This window comes from Gadus morhua, chromosome 13 (genome assembly GCF_902167405.1).
Source record: "Gadus morhua chromosome 13, gadMor3.0, whole genome shotgun sequence".
NCBI lineage: Eukaryota > Metazoa > Chordata > Actinopteri > Gadiformes > Gadidae > Gadus > Gadus morhua.
Window position 1 is genome coordinate 12,252,465 of NC_044060.1, and position 12,944 is coordinate 12,265,408.

Sequence of the window (12,944 nt, forward strand, 5' to 3'; positions counted from 1 at the left end):
CCCTCAGATTCATTTGTATGTGTTTATGTTTTTCGATGAAAGTAGGAATGTTGGATCCTACTCCTATAGCTGGTTGAATATTTTTAATGGTTGAATACATTTAAAAAATGATTAGCCAAGAGATATCATTTCAAAACAGCAACCAAAAACTCAATACCACTCAATAGTTCACTTTGCGGTTTATTACAATAAATTATTTTTTGTACATCCATACATACATTGCAACGTTTGTCTTGAATAAACAAATTTGGACAGAAGCATTGATTCAAACTCATAAACAGCACCGGCTACTCTAAGGGATGGTTAAATTACAAGGCAAAATGTAAACAATTTTTTCCAAACATCTTCATGTTCACCTTGTTGGCGCAGGGCAAGAGAAACAAGTCACCAGGAAGGCAAGTCCCAAACCATTACCAAAACTGTTGTTAAATCGAAATCTAAATGCAAATCAGCAATATAATTGGTAGGCCTACTCTGCATACAGGCTTCATCACTTCACAAGAAAACACTTTGATTGTAATATGAATGAATGAATTGCTATACAACCATTAAAAGAAATAGGTGAGGTCATCACAGCATCATTAAGGCGATATGAGAAGATCAAAGTGCTTGAAGGTGTCAATGCAGAGCCCCATACTAGCACATTGCTGGTCACTTCCACACAACTCTGATAGGTTTTTACTTTATAATACCAAATAAATAAATACCAGAGAGTGGACTTGTGCATGTTAATGCTAAGGTTTTGAATTGGTGGCATTGTTTAGCTTGTATGTGAGCAAATATCATATTTTGCATGGTCACCAAAATTGACCGAAGCCTTTTGACAAACTAATGTCTGGCAGTGTTTATTAGTATCAATGAGTGCTATTCATAATCTCGACACACATTAACTTGAGAACACTACACTTATATAACGTAAAATAAACTGAGCAAGGGTTCATATGTTTGTATATATATTTTACTCTCATAAACTATTTGGAATCTCTAGAAAAATATTTATTTGAATGCAGCATTGTACTCATACAAAATAAATAAGATTGCACAAGAAGTAGGAGAGTCCTTTCAGTAGTGGTGGACTTAGAAACCTTCCGACTGGTTCTTTCCAACTCATTAGCAGAACACCCAATGACCAATGGTTTTCAAAACGTAATCGAGTGTCATAGTATGTTGGTGCAACGGACGTGTCATACCTGCATGCTCTTATAGTTTCTAAACATTCATAAATATAGATTATTCAATACTCCGGAGAAGACAGAACACGTTAAAATCCCTTTAGTCGCTTCCCCTGAGATTAATAAGTAAATTAAATGAAAGTAAATGAGTAAATGAAAAAATGTGTTGTTTGCAATTTACAATTTGGTTTGGAAATTACTCTATCATTAATGACCCAAACCGTGTGATGTGAGCATTATACAATATAGATAGGGTTTGTTTGGCAGTATGACATCACCCATGAATTAAACCTCATGATTATTTGCGTTTCGAGGGAGATGTTTTATAATTTAAAGTGTCCTCAAAAACAAATTACAATCATGGCCTTATGGTAAAAACTAAATGATCCCTATGATTGACAAGAAACCTGGATCCTAAAGATGACGTGCTTTCCCCCTCGACTGTGAAGGTAAGAGAGACCGGGCCTCTGAGCCACATCACCCTCCTCTATCAGAAGATCAGTTTGTGTTTTAGCTATCTGGTATCGAAAGTATATTTGGAGAAGTTGTAATCGTTGAGGTATACTTAGAGAACATAATATATATATATGATTCAAATCACATAAGGAGAACTGAAGTGTATGAAACCTTGCTTGGCATGCCTGGATTTGCAACAATAGTATATCAGAAATACAGCTTTGAGGAAATTATATGAACTGAAAGAATACACCCCCTTTGCTTCCTATAAGCTCCTCTTACTAGCCTATTACATTCTTCGCTCTCCTCCCCTCTCGTTCTCCCTTACCCTTTTCTCCACGTACATTCATCACTAACTTCCTCTCTGTCTTATCCTCTCCTCTCTCTGTCTCCCCTGTCCTCCCTGCCTCTCCTCTCCTCTCCCCCCCTTCTCTCCCCTACCTTGCCAAGTTCTTCACTGGCTATCATCGGAGATCATGTCCAGCATGGCCTGCAGCAAGCGGTCATCCCTATGCCTGTACGGCTTGGAGCTGTAGAACCGGTCGCTGTAGTCACTGTAGAGGCTGTCCTCTCTGCCCTGGTACTTGTTGATCCTGTCCAGGGCCTGGTACAGCTGCTGTGGTGGTAGACGGGTGGCTGGTGCTGCTGGCAGGACATTGTCAGGACGCTGTTGCTGCTGCTGCTGCTGCTGCTGCTTCCTGGCTTGAGAGTGGGGCTGGGAGGCTGGGCTCTGCCGGTTGAAGGCCGTCTGTAGGAGACGCAGCAGGGCCAGGGTGGGGGAGTAAGCGGAGGACGCTGTGTCCCTGGAGGACTCACTTTGGACCTGCGCGGCCACTGCAGAGGCGGGAGCATCTGGGGCCTCCTGTGGAGGGTGGGCCTGAGTGGGCTCCTGAAGGACACACGCAACGCGGACAGGATGAGTTTATGATGGACGATGACGAGTTTATTGGTCTTTAATTGAGAACCCTGATTCATGTTCCTCAATTGATCATTCGTGGATCTCTTTCAAGGGAATATTGTCATTCTTGATGACATATTTCTATCAAATAGTATGTTGTAAAAAGTATATGATAATAATAATAATTGGTGAGGGGTTGATCAGAAGCTCTCAAGCTGGTTTGTAACAAAAAATATTTATTTGCCATTATTTGTTTTAGGAAGTTTTAGGTAGACTTTGTTTATTCTAATCTTTCATCCGTTACATTTTATTGGGGTCTATCGCAAAGGAGATTGCGTGAATATGTAGCGGGGTAAAGCAGGCGTGACTTCCCTGCTGTTGCGTATTGGGATACTGTGTACATCCCTCTAGGTTAACCCTAAAGGCCGATATATGCTCTGTTTTAGACGTAACGCGTAAGCACGTACGATACATAACCCCCCCTTGCGCGGTAAAATATCCCCCCTTACGTGCTTAAGTGCGTCGGCCAAAATTCCTGACTATGCGACTAAAACACTACGGCCCTACGCAGCTCGCAAAGACTGTGATTGGCCAGCTAACCACATCCTTTCAGGAGTCTCACATTTCCGGTTTTACAGCATAATAGCGCCATTTTTAAAAGGCCGTGACAGAAGCGAATGAAGAATTTTGTAGAAGGAGAAGAAGAAAACACAAGAACGAATTATGATAATTATAAATATAAACAAGCCAGCGATTTCCACTTCCACGCCCACAGATTCGTTCGTTGCTCCCCCTACTGTTCTGGCGGAGAATCCCCTTGCAACACGCGCAATCCTTAAGGAACCTTAAAGGAACCGTAAATCAAAACTTGTCTAAAACAAGTCCCTTGTGTAAATTACGTGCTTACGTCTCTGCGTCTAAAACGACCCTAAATCGGCCTTAACCCTAACCCTCACCTCCATCATGGTGTCCATGTGCTCCACCCCGCGCCGGTCGTTCTGCACGGCGTTGTAGGGCACGTACACCCTGGGCGTCTTCATGTGCTCGGGCTTCTCCGACGTCCCGTGGAGGATCAGCTTCCAGCTCAGGATCCGACCCTCGTTCTCCATACGGCCGGACTGTAAGAGAGGGCAGATGGATGGCGAGTTCAGCAGCAGCAATCAAAGAAAGCCATGCAACCCCACAGCTGAGAAGCCGGTTCAACAGTGACCCTGAGCCGATTGGCCCCTTCAATAATAGTTATAAGGTAGGCCTTCTTCAAAACACAACCCTTGGCACCTATTGCGCTACTAACCGCCCCCCTGAAGGAGGGATCCCTCTTCTCTTCTTCTCAATTCCTTGGATTTTGGGGGACATTTCCATCAACTCATTAGGGATTAGGTTTAAGAGGTGTTGTATCATGTGGCCTATGACGCACTCTCAGACTGTAAATGGGATCAAGGGTCTTTACGCAGAAAATGTACTTGACTGGACTTGATGACACATGGCCACTGATGGACGGCTGTGGTGAGCAGGGGCGTAACTCACAGTGTCCGTGATCTTCAGGGTCCAGGTTCCTGCAGGGTCTTCTCCCCAGGTGTGGACGGACATGAAGTCCCAGTTCCGGAAGCCGTTGGAGGATGTGTCTCTCTCTCTCTCCGCTAGAAGCACGGTGGTAGTGCCTGAGGGGACAAACACGTGTTAAAAATGCATGAAAAACACACACACACACACACACACACACACACACACACACACACACACATACACACACACACACACACACACACACACACACGCACGTACACGTACACGTACACGTACACATACACAAACACACAACACACACACACACACACACACACACACACACACACACACACACACACACACACACACACACACACACTATCATTACTAGTTCACTGGAGAGGCAATGATTCAATGTGGCAGTTATGCGGAAGGCATGAACATGTGCATGCATGAATGTATGATGAATATGTGGTTCGGGAACAGTTTGCCAGAGGAACTGAGAGCATCACAATCCGCCAAGAAGTTGTTTATTTAACAAAATCTTGAAACATACCACACACATTCTAATCACTTAATATGCAACCTTAGTATAATTCTATCTCTTAAATGTATCCGAGTTTTAGTGTTCACTGATCGAACACATGCTGTGTTGTTTGGCTCATCGCTTTGGGGCATTGCACTTCTAGCGCTCTATGATCAGAGGTTGATGGATGGATGGATTGAAGTGCACGTGCGCGTCCTCCTCTGACCTGACGGCGAGGTGAGGGTGATGTGCAGGTCCCCCCTCCTTGTGTACTCGATGCTGGCCTCCACCTGCACGTGTTCCAGGGAGTGGACCGCGTTGGGCTGCCCACCACAGGCCTTGGTAGGGATCTCTATTGTGATCTCCCCCGCCGCTTTCAGAGCCCTGTGGGGGATATTAAAATAGCAAAGGCATGGTGAGCGCCATGACAACCGTCCCACGTCATCGTCATCGTGCCGTGACGCGCGCTGCTCGGTATCCTCCCGGAGCAGACTCTGCAGCTCGTTGCTGTACTGACCTTGTGCATTAAAAGAATCAGTTTTTTGAGAAGATATACCAAAATCGATAGCTCGATTAAAGTAAACGAGCAGGATTTTATCCTCTCACATTTGTACTTGCACGACACACTTTTATACTGTTTCAGACGATTCTGTGACATGAGCATTTTGTGTCAGAAAGATCCATTCATAACCATATCTTCATTTAAAATCTCTCCAGCATAGCAAGCAGTAGCAAATGTGCACTTTCTGTTCTGTGCAGCCGTTCACTTAATAATAAAGGTCGTAAATTAATCCCTCTCTCCTCAGCTTGTATAAGGGGTTGAGAAGTGGGTAATATTACTAAATGAAACAAAAAATGTAAATCCTCAGGATTAAATTGAAATAGAGCAAAGTGAATTGACAGTAGAAGGTATCACTTTGACAGAATCTCATAATCCAAATACACCAAAAAAATGATATAATAGTATCTCTTTAGTGTGGCTGTTCACTTATTCGTATTGCTGAATGCAGTAACTGTACTTTCAAAAGCAATGAGGCTAAGCCTCCCTGCATGTGTTTATTAATCCCTGAAGGATCGCAATGCAACATCTGGTGAAAAAAGAGAACAGAGGGATAAACTGGCTTTCCTTGGACAACGTTTGATCCTAGTTGGCTGCAGTTAACTTTTAACGATCTTAAGGGTCATCCTTAAGGTGAATGAACACATGGGCTGTTTCGTTATTCTCATCAGTTCATTCATCGGCTGCCCAGGGCTTATTATTTTTCTCTTGTCATAGATGCACATGAAAACAGATGTGCCATCGGTAACAACAATGATTATGTTGCTTTGATTTGTTCGGGGCTAGAACGTTTGAAGATTACTGTATATAAATAGCCCTCTCTCTCCGTCTTCAATAAACACAATGTGGCTGTTGGACGACATACTACTAGGTTATCCCCACAAAGACACATGCTTTTTGTAGTATTCTTAATTTATCAAACGCTGATTACTTTCAGGGTGCATCAATCTTAAATTGATTTAAAACAATTTGCTTGCTTTATCTGACAAGAATAACTAATAATAGTATTAATTTATTAAGTATTAATTTATGAACCATATATTTGAATGTCTGAAGCATCAAGCAGTAAATGTGGAATTTCTTCTAGATAAATCATGATCCGACTCGTCGCCGCAGCCCACATGGCTGACGACGTCGACCCCAGCGTGGGAAGGTCTGACGTGTACCTGGGCTGGAAGGAGTCGTCTCTGACGATGCACTGCTTCTTCTCAGGGACGTGTTTCCAGGTGGCCGGGTCGGCTAGGTCCACCAGGGCCTTTGCGTTGAGGAGGCCGAAGCCAAAGCGACTGTTAACCATTAGCCCCGCGCCGTTCCTCTTCCAGCCCGGGTTGTTGGCCAGGGGGTCAAACTCTGAGGTCCACACCACAATGTGCTGCAGGTCCCTCCAGGTCAGCTCCGGGCTGGAGGGGAGAGAGACAGAGAGAGACAAATTTGGGGACAAATGAAACAGAACGATCACTCAAGCAGACGTTTTGTGTCTTTTCAGCCAAGTACCCTATTCACCAGCATACAACATTTTGGGGAGGGAAAAAACATTAACATTCGATTTAGCCTACCTCATTTGATGAAGGTGGTATTAAGATTCAACTCATTTGATTCAGGTGGAATTAGTGTTCATTGTTGAACCTACATTTTTTCATAACCAATACTAAAAAACAAAAATGAAGTTGTTTAAATAATCATAAAACCCTCTGAAACCCTTCAAATTACCCCTAGGTGTACACATACAACATTTTAGGAAAACGGATCGGTCTAACAATGAATCGCTGTAGATGCTTATAGTTTAGTTTAATGCTTCTGCGGTACATACTTTTGTTCCAGTGCCAGGGCAAATATCCCAGCAGCCAGTGGGGCAGACGCAGAGGTTCCAGTATGAGTCTCAGTGCACTCATTATGCAAATCAGCACTCGTCTGTCAGCAAACAAAAACAGTACAGCAAAGTTAAGAAAAAAGCATTTAAATTAAATATATCAACACTTAATTTGGCCAGTGGAAGAAAACACGCAAAATTAATGTCCACAATTTGCTATCAAACATTTTTTATATCAACAGAACAAGCAAGGTCACGTTGTCATCATAGGAAAGATGAAAAGTAAAATAAATGTAATAGATACAACTTCCTAAAATCCACACAAAGAAACAAGCAACCATGAAGGGGAGCACGAGGCATTTTGCCCCAAAAATTGCCCTCAAAATTGGAATGATTGGGGCTTTGAAATTCCCCAGTAAGAGAATTAACTCTATTTAACTCTGAATTTGTAAAGCAGGTCAAGATTTTCCTAATCATTGGAGTCCTTAAACATTGGTCTGTTATGCTACACATAAAAAATAAGGTATTTCCTTACATTTGCTACAATTGCCATGGAAACTAATAAAAAAATGTCCCCAACGCGTATTAACTCGATGCTAACGGCACACGCATTGAGCATGACCAACAACAAGGCGTGATAGACTCACGATGCGCTGGTCGGTGTAGTCCCCGCTGCTGTAGGCAGTGGCCAGGGTGGAGGAGCACTTCTCTGCGTACCAGGGGGACAGGCCTTGCTGGGAGGCACTGCTGATAGAGATGGTGTAGATGCTATCGGTGTAGCCGTCACAGTCACAGTTATCTCCTTGCCGACCGCCGTTGCCCGACGCCCACACGAAGATGGAGCCCTTCCCCCCGCGGCCCTGAGTAGCAGAGAGGAGGGTGGGAGGAGGGGGGAAGGTGGAAGTGTAGGAGGGAAGAGGGAGGAAGGAGGAAGGAGGAAGGAAAAGGGAGGAGATAAAGAGTTCAATAAATGTTTTGGTAGAAACGACTTCATTCATTATGTTATCGTCATCGTAATAAGAAAGATTTAATATGTTTTCGTCATCAACTAGTCAGTTCGTCAATGTCAAAAGTAAAAGTTCACTTAAAAACCTGATAGCATATTCAGATGAACTCTATAAGGTACAATATGCATCATCGTGTAATCATTATGGAAACTTCTGGACAGTTTTGAACAAATTTGCACAGAGCAAGTAGGTGTCCCTCTGTGTGAGTGTTGAACTAAACCCTGTATGTTGTGTATACTATCAGACTATTAGACCTTCCAACTCTGACTGAACGTGAACCCAGGCTGTAGTAGTACTGTTCGTGTCGGCTACCTTCAGTATGCCGTACTCAAAGGCCTTCTGCGCCAGACGGCCGGGCCCCTCCACGGTCTTGCCGTCGTCGTTGGGCCCCCAGCTGGCGCTGTAGATGTCCACGTGGTCCGGGTTGAACCCGATGGAGCTGGCCTCGATGGCGTCCGTCACGATCCCATCCAGCATGCGGATCCCTGGGTGGGAGAGACAGACACACTCTTTACAGCCCCAACTGTTTTCCACTCATTTCATCTCTACTAAACACAATGAGTATAATGTAAAAATAGGTGTTGCCCAAAAGCGGAACAAATTGTATTTAGCTTTAATTGCCCATTTGTTATTAGAGGGGGGCGGCATTTATATTCAGTCTATTTTGGGAGCATAATTAAGCTGGTGATTACGGGGCATTGAGTGCCAGATGGCCACTCTGACCCTTCAAATGTCATGTTCCTCGCGTGGAAAACATGTTTTTTCCTTGCTCAGATTGCGTTTATGCAGTATATCTGAGTGAGAAATCAGGGGTCCCTCAGGGTCACCCCCACAATACTTTTGAGCAGTACTCAGTGTCTGTCTGCTTTCACAGCAACCAAACAAACAAACAACACTATAAATCAACATCTTTCAAAATAAAAGTTGACCTTACCTCCAACTTTGGAGTTGTACGCCACTCCAACACCACATTTATTGTTGTCTGCCTGCATGGCAATCTCCCCAGCGCATCGCGTGCCGTGCCTTGGAACGAGGAACATCATAAAGAATTGGCCTCGCGTTTGGTTCAACATGTGCTTCAACTGTATGCTATTGTTCCATGGCGGCCATGTTTGATAACATAGTTTATCATTGTGTATCTGTTAATGTCGGAGTGCAAGCTCCACTAAAATGTATTTTGTGTTCATGTTTGAACCCTCCTGTTTCCATTGTATCGTTTTTCCCTTCTTCCTTATTCAAACATTCACTCTCTTGACTTCACGTGCGTCATCGTTGTTTGTGCTGAATGTAAATAAAGGTTGAGTGGTCGCGTAATTACGCAGCTGAGAAAACTAGCCTCAATTGCATCTGGCGTAGTATGAGTCATCAAATAATATTGTGGGGGTCGATTTGACTAAATCTATTATCTATTATTTAAAATCTCCTAGTTGTTTCTACATTTTCTTGATTTCACTGTTAATCTTTCGATTGCCATTTAAAAGCATACCTTGAAACTAGAAAGTATTACAATCAACAGATTATGTGATTAACTTTTTTTTAACAGAAGGACTTTTAACACTTTCACTGTCCTTATAAAGAGTCAACAATAAAGGGTCTCTGTGGATCTGTGGACCTCTATAGATGACCCTAACACTTCCATATGGCTGGTTCTCATAGAATGGATCTCCATCGACGTAGACTCACTTGTTCTCGTTGGTGGAGTCGTAGCGTGGGAACGGGTCCGGGTCGTTGTCGTTGAAGTCGTAGCTGGCTGCTGCGTCCTATTGGTCAACACATAACATAGGGTCCTATTGGTCAACACATAACATAGGGTCCTATTGGTCAACACATAACATAGGGTCCTATTGGTCAACACATAACATATGGTCCTATTGGTCAACACATAACATAGGGTCCTATTGGTCAACACATAACATAGGGTCCTATTGGTCAACACATAACATAGGGTCCTATTGGTCACACATAACATATGGTCCTATTGGTCACACATATCATAGTGTCCTATTGGTCAACACATATGCAATGTTGTTCCTGGACAGGGCCAAGCTGCCGCCAGTGCATTAATACCAGATGAGAGAGATGTTAAGATGGCGTACAGAAGGAGAGCTCCATCTGACTGACCCGTTTTCCACCTGAAGCTAGTCTGGTCGAATTCCTAGAATGTATACATAATTCATCTTTTTTTCGTCACTCCAAATAAATTGTAGCCCTGGGGAACCAGATGAAACTGTGAGATCATGTTTTATTTGCTCTAGCATGTGCATCCGGCACGACTACACGCTCAGGCAGATATCAAGCAGACCTGGCCTGGGTCAGCCCTAGCCGTTCAACTAATAAGAGACAGGCTTAATACGATGACTGAACAGAGGAGCACCATTGAGGCCGTTCCAAAACAACCAAGAAGGTTACCGCTGCTGATGTGTCACACGTTTCATTGCTCTGATTGGTTGTAGGTCTAGCCAGTTCCGTCCAGAGGAGTTTTGGTCTGCGCTTATTGATAACGTCCCTTAGAAAAGGATAATGAACTCAGAGGATTCAGGCATGCAATTGCCTATTGGTTTGGATAAACTGGTCGCATGAAATAAAAGTTCTGTAACGTTGTATGCTATACTGTATATATTATACCGTATTTATGTATTTGTCTCTCATTAGTTAGTTTTTTTATCTGCATTTTCCGTCCAATTTGGCTGCTGTCACACATGAATTTCACTTAGGGGATGAATAAAAAGATAATTTATTTTAACAATCAAAAATCCACCGGGAATAGCACCAATCAGGTGTGTCCGACGTCATCATTTTACATCACTTCCGCTGCATCATGCAAATGGGTTCTAAAAATAAATGTGGTTGTTTAGGATTAGCATTCTGCACGGCTGAGAAGCATTTAATTAATTGGTGTTAATTGGAGCGTTTCTTTAATCATGCCGCCCTGTTGTTATCAATCTTTTCCTTCTCTCTCTCTCTATCTCTCTCTTTATTTATATATCTTTATTTATATAGATGTGTATATATCTTTATATATCTATATAGATGGCCATCTCTAAATCTATCTCTCTCTTTATCTTTCTCCTCTCTCTCTCTCTCTCTCTCTCTCTCTCTCCCTCCCTCTCTCTCTCTCTCTCTCTCTCTCTCTCTCTCTCTCTCTCTCTCTCTCTCTCTCACTCTCTCTCTCTCTCTCTCTATCCCACTCTCTCCTCTCTCTCTCTCTCTCTCTCTCTCTCTCTCTCTCTCTCTCTCTCTCTCTCTCTCTCTCTCTCTCTCTCTCTCTCTCTCTCTATCCCACTCTCTCCTCTCTCGCTCTCTCTGTCTCTCTCTCTGTCATATCCGGCTTGTTTAAGGTGTCATCGGCACTGTCGGGTTGGCGTTGCTATGACATCGGTAAGGGGGGAGGGGGGGATGGGGCAGGGTCTGTGCTGGGGGGTGGGTCAGGAGGGGAAGACGTGGGAGCCGTCTCCATGGAAACGGGCGGTCTTACGTAGTTGGGGTGGATGTCGGTGTGGTTCCACTCCAGGCCGTCGTCCAGGACGGTGATGACCACGCCCTTCCCCGTGATGCCCTGCCTCCACACGGGGATGACGTGCAGGTCCAGCTTGGGCAGCGAGGAGGACCTCCGCGTGTCTTGCTGTGAAGGGGGGGTGGGGGGGGGGGGGGAAGCAAGATGCTGCTTTGTTAATGTTGTGAATGGGATGTACCATGAGGTAAGTCCACTGTAATGCTTACAGTGGACATTCCGGTTTTTTCCACACACACACACACACACACACACACACACACACACACACACACACACACACACCTTTAAGTTGCTCAAGCTTGCCAGTACTAAACATCTGAACAGGCTCTGTGAGTTTCAACCATCACACTTAAGCACGCTGAAACGCAACAAAGAGTCTTTTTATCTCCAGCAGGCAGCAGCAGGCTCTCACCGGCCTGACCAGCCGCTCTCTCAATGACCTTTGGCAGGAGCAGATTAATTAAGAGTTTTTTTCTTTTATCCGCTCTTTGAGGCCTCTCCCTGTTTGTAACACTTGTAAGCAAGAGGCCGTAAGAGTAACATGTCATCGTCTGCATTGTCTAGAAACACCCCCTAATCACCCTCTTCTGGGCAGGATGACGCAGAGCCTGTTGATGTGTCATCAGCCCAGCTCAGAAATGCCCATCTCCCCAGCCCCCCTCGACCTCATCCTAATAATCTCTCTCTCTCTCTCTCTCTCTCTCTCTCTCTCTCTCTCTCTCTCTCTCTCTCTCTGTCTCTCTCTCTCACTCTCTCTCTCCCTCCCTCCCTCCCTCCCTCCCTCCCTCCCTCCCTCTTGCTCTCTTCTTCTCTCTCTCTCTCTCTCGCTCTCTTTCTCTCTCTCTCTGATACGTAAAATCAGATATGTCCTAGGATACAAAATATTTATACAAAAAACTTTAAACAGCGAAATAAAATCATCAAAAAATACAATATAATACAAATGTATATGTGTATACACCTCTCTCTCTCTCTCTCTCTCTCTCTCTCTCTCTCTCTCTCTCTCTCTCTCTCTCTCTCTCTCTGGTCATTTAGGAGCCACTCGTTATATGTAATGAGTGGTGGGTGCGTTCTAATGGTCTCAGCGGTGGGGGTGGGGGGGGGGGGGGGGGGGGGGGGGGGGGAAGCAACGAGAAGAGGGCTTGTGGTTCTTCCGTTCAGCGCCAGAGGAGACTGCTCTAGAAGCAGAAGCTCCGCTGGTCGTCTGGCACTCTGCGCATGATGCACAGGCACTGCGGAACGCCACCTCCAGCCATGACTCATCGCTCTGATGTATCATCCACCATCTCTTCGTCTCCCTCGCTGGCTCGCCCCTCCCTCTCTCTCCCTCTCTTACTCTGCCTCTCGTCCTCTCTCTCCTGCTCTCTATCAAACTCTCTCTCTCTGCCTCCCTCCATATCTACATCTCTCTTTATCGCTCTTTGTTTGTCAACAGGGAAATGTATAATGTGGGTTCTATCATAGATAGAATACAGATGCTGAAGGACATTGAT

General features: G+C 44.4%; 1 protein-coding gene across 1 annotated transcript in view; it reads right to left on the reverse strand.

Moving 5' to 3' along the window:
* Positions 1-162: 162 nt before the first annotated feature.
* pcsk1 (proprotein convertase subtilisin/kexin type 1) overlaps positions 163-12,944 on the reverse strand; it is an 18,045-nt gene continuing 5,263 nt past the window's right edge. Inside the window, exons 4-14 of the mRNA XM_030374047.1 lie at positions 11,413-11,559; positions 9,621-9,697; positions 8,872-8,960; positions 8,250-8,422; positions 7,578-7,790; positions 6,931-7,031; positions 6,287-6,520; positions 4,788-4,945; positions 4,054-4,187; positions 3,483-3,644; positions 163-2,517 (exon numbers count right to left, since the gene is read on the reverse strand). Coding sequence (XP_030229907.1) covers positions 2,083-2,517; positions 3,483-3,644; positions 4,054-4,187; positions 4,788-4,945; positions 6,287-6,520; positions 6,931-7,031; positions 7,578-7,790; positions 8,250-8,422; positions 8,872-8,960; positions 9,621-9,697; positions 11,413-11,559 — 1,923 coding nt within the window. The 3' untranslated portion in view covers positions 163-2,082. The remainder of the gene's footprint in view (positions 2,518-3,482; positions 3,645-4,053; positions 4,188-4,787; positions 4,946-6,286; positions 6,521-6,930; positions 7,032-7,577; positions 7,791-8,249; positions 8,423-8,871; positions 8,961-9,620; positions 9,698-11,412; positions 11,560-12,944) is intronic.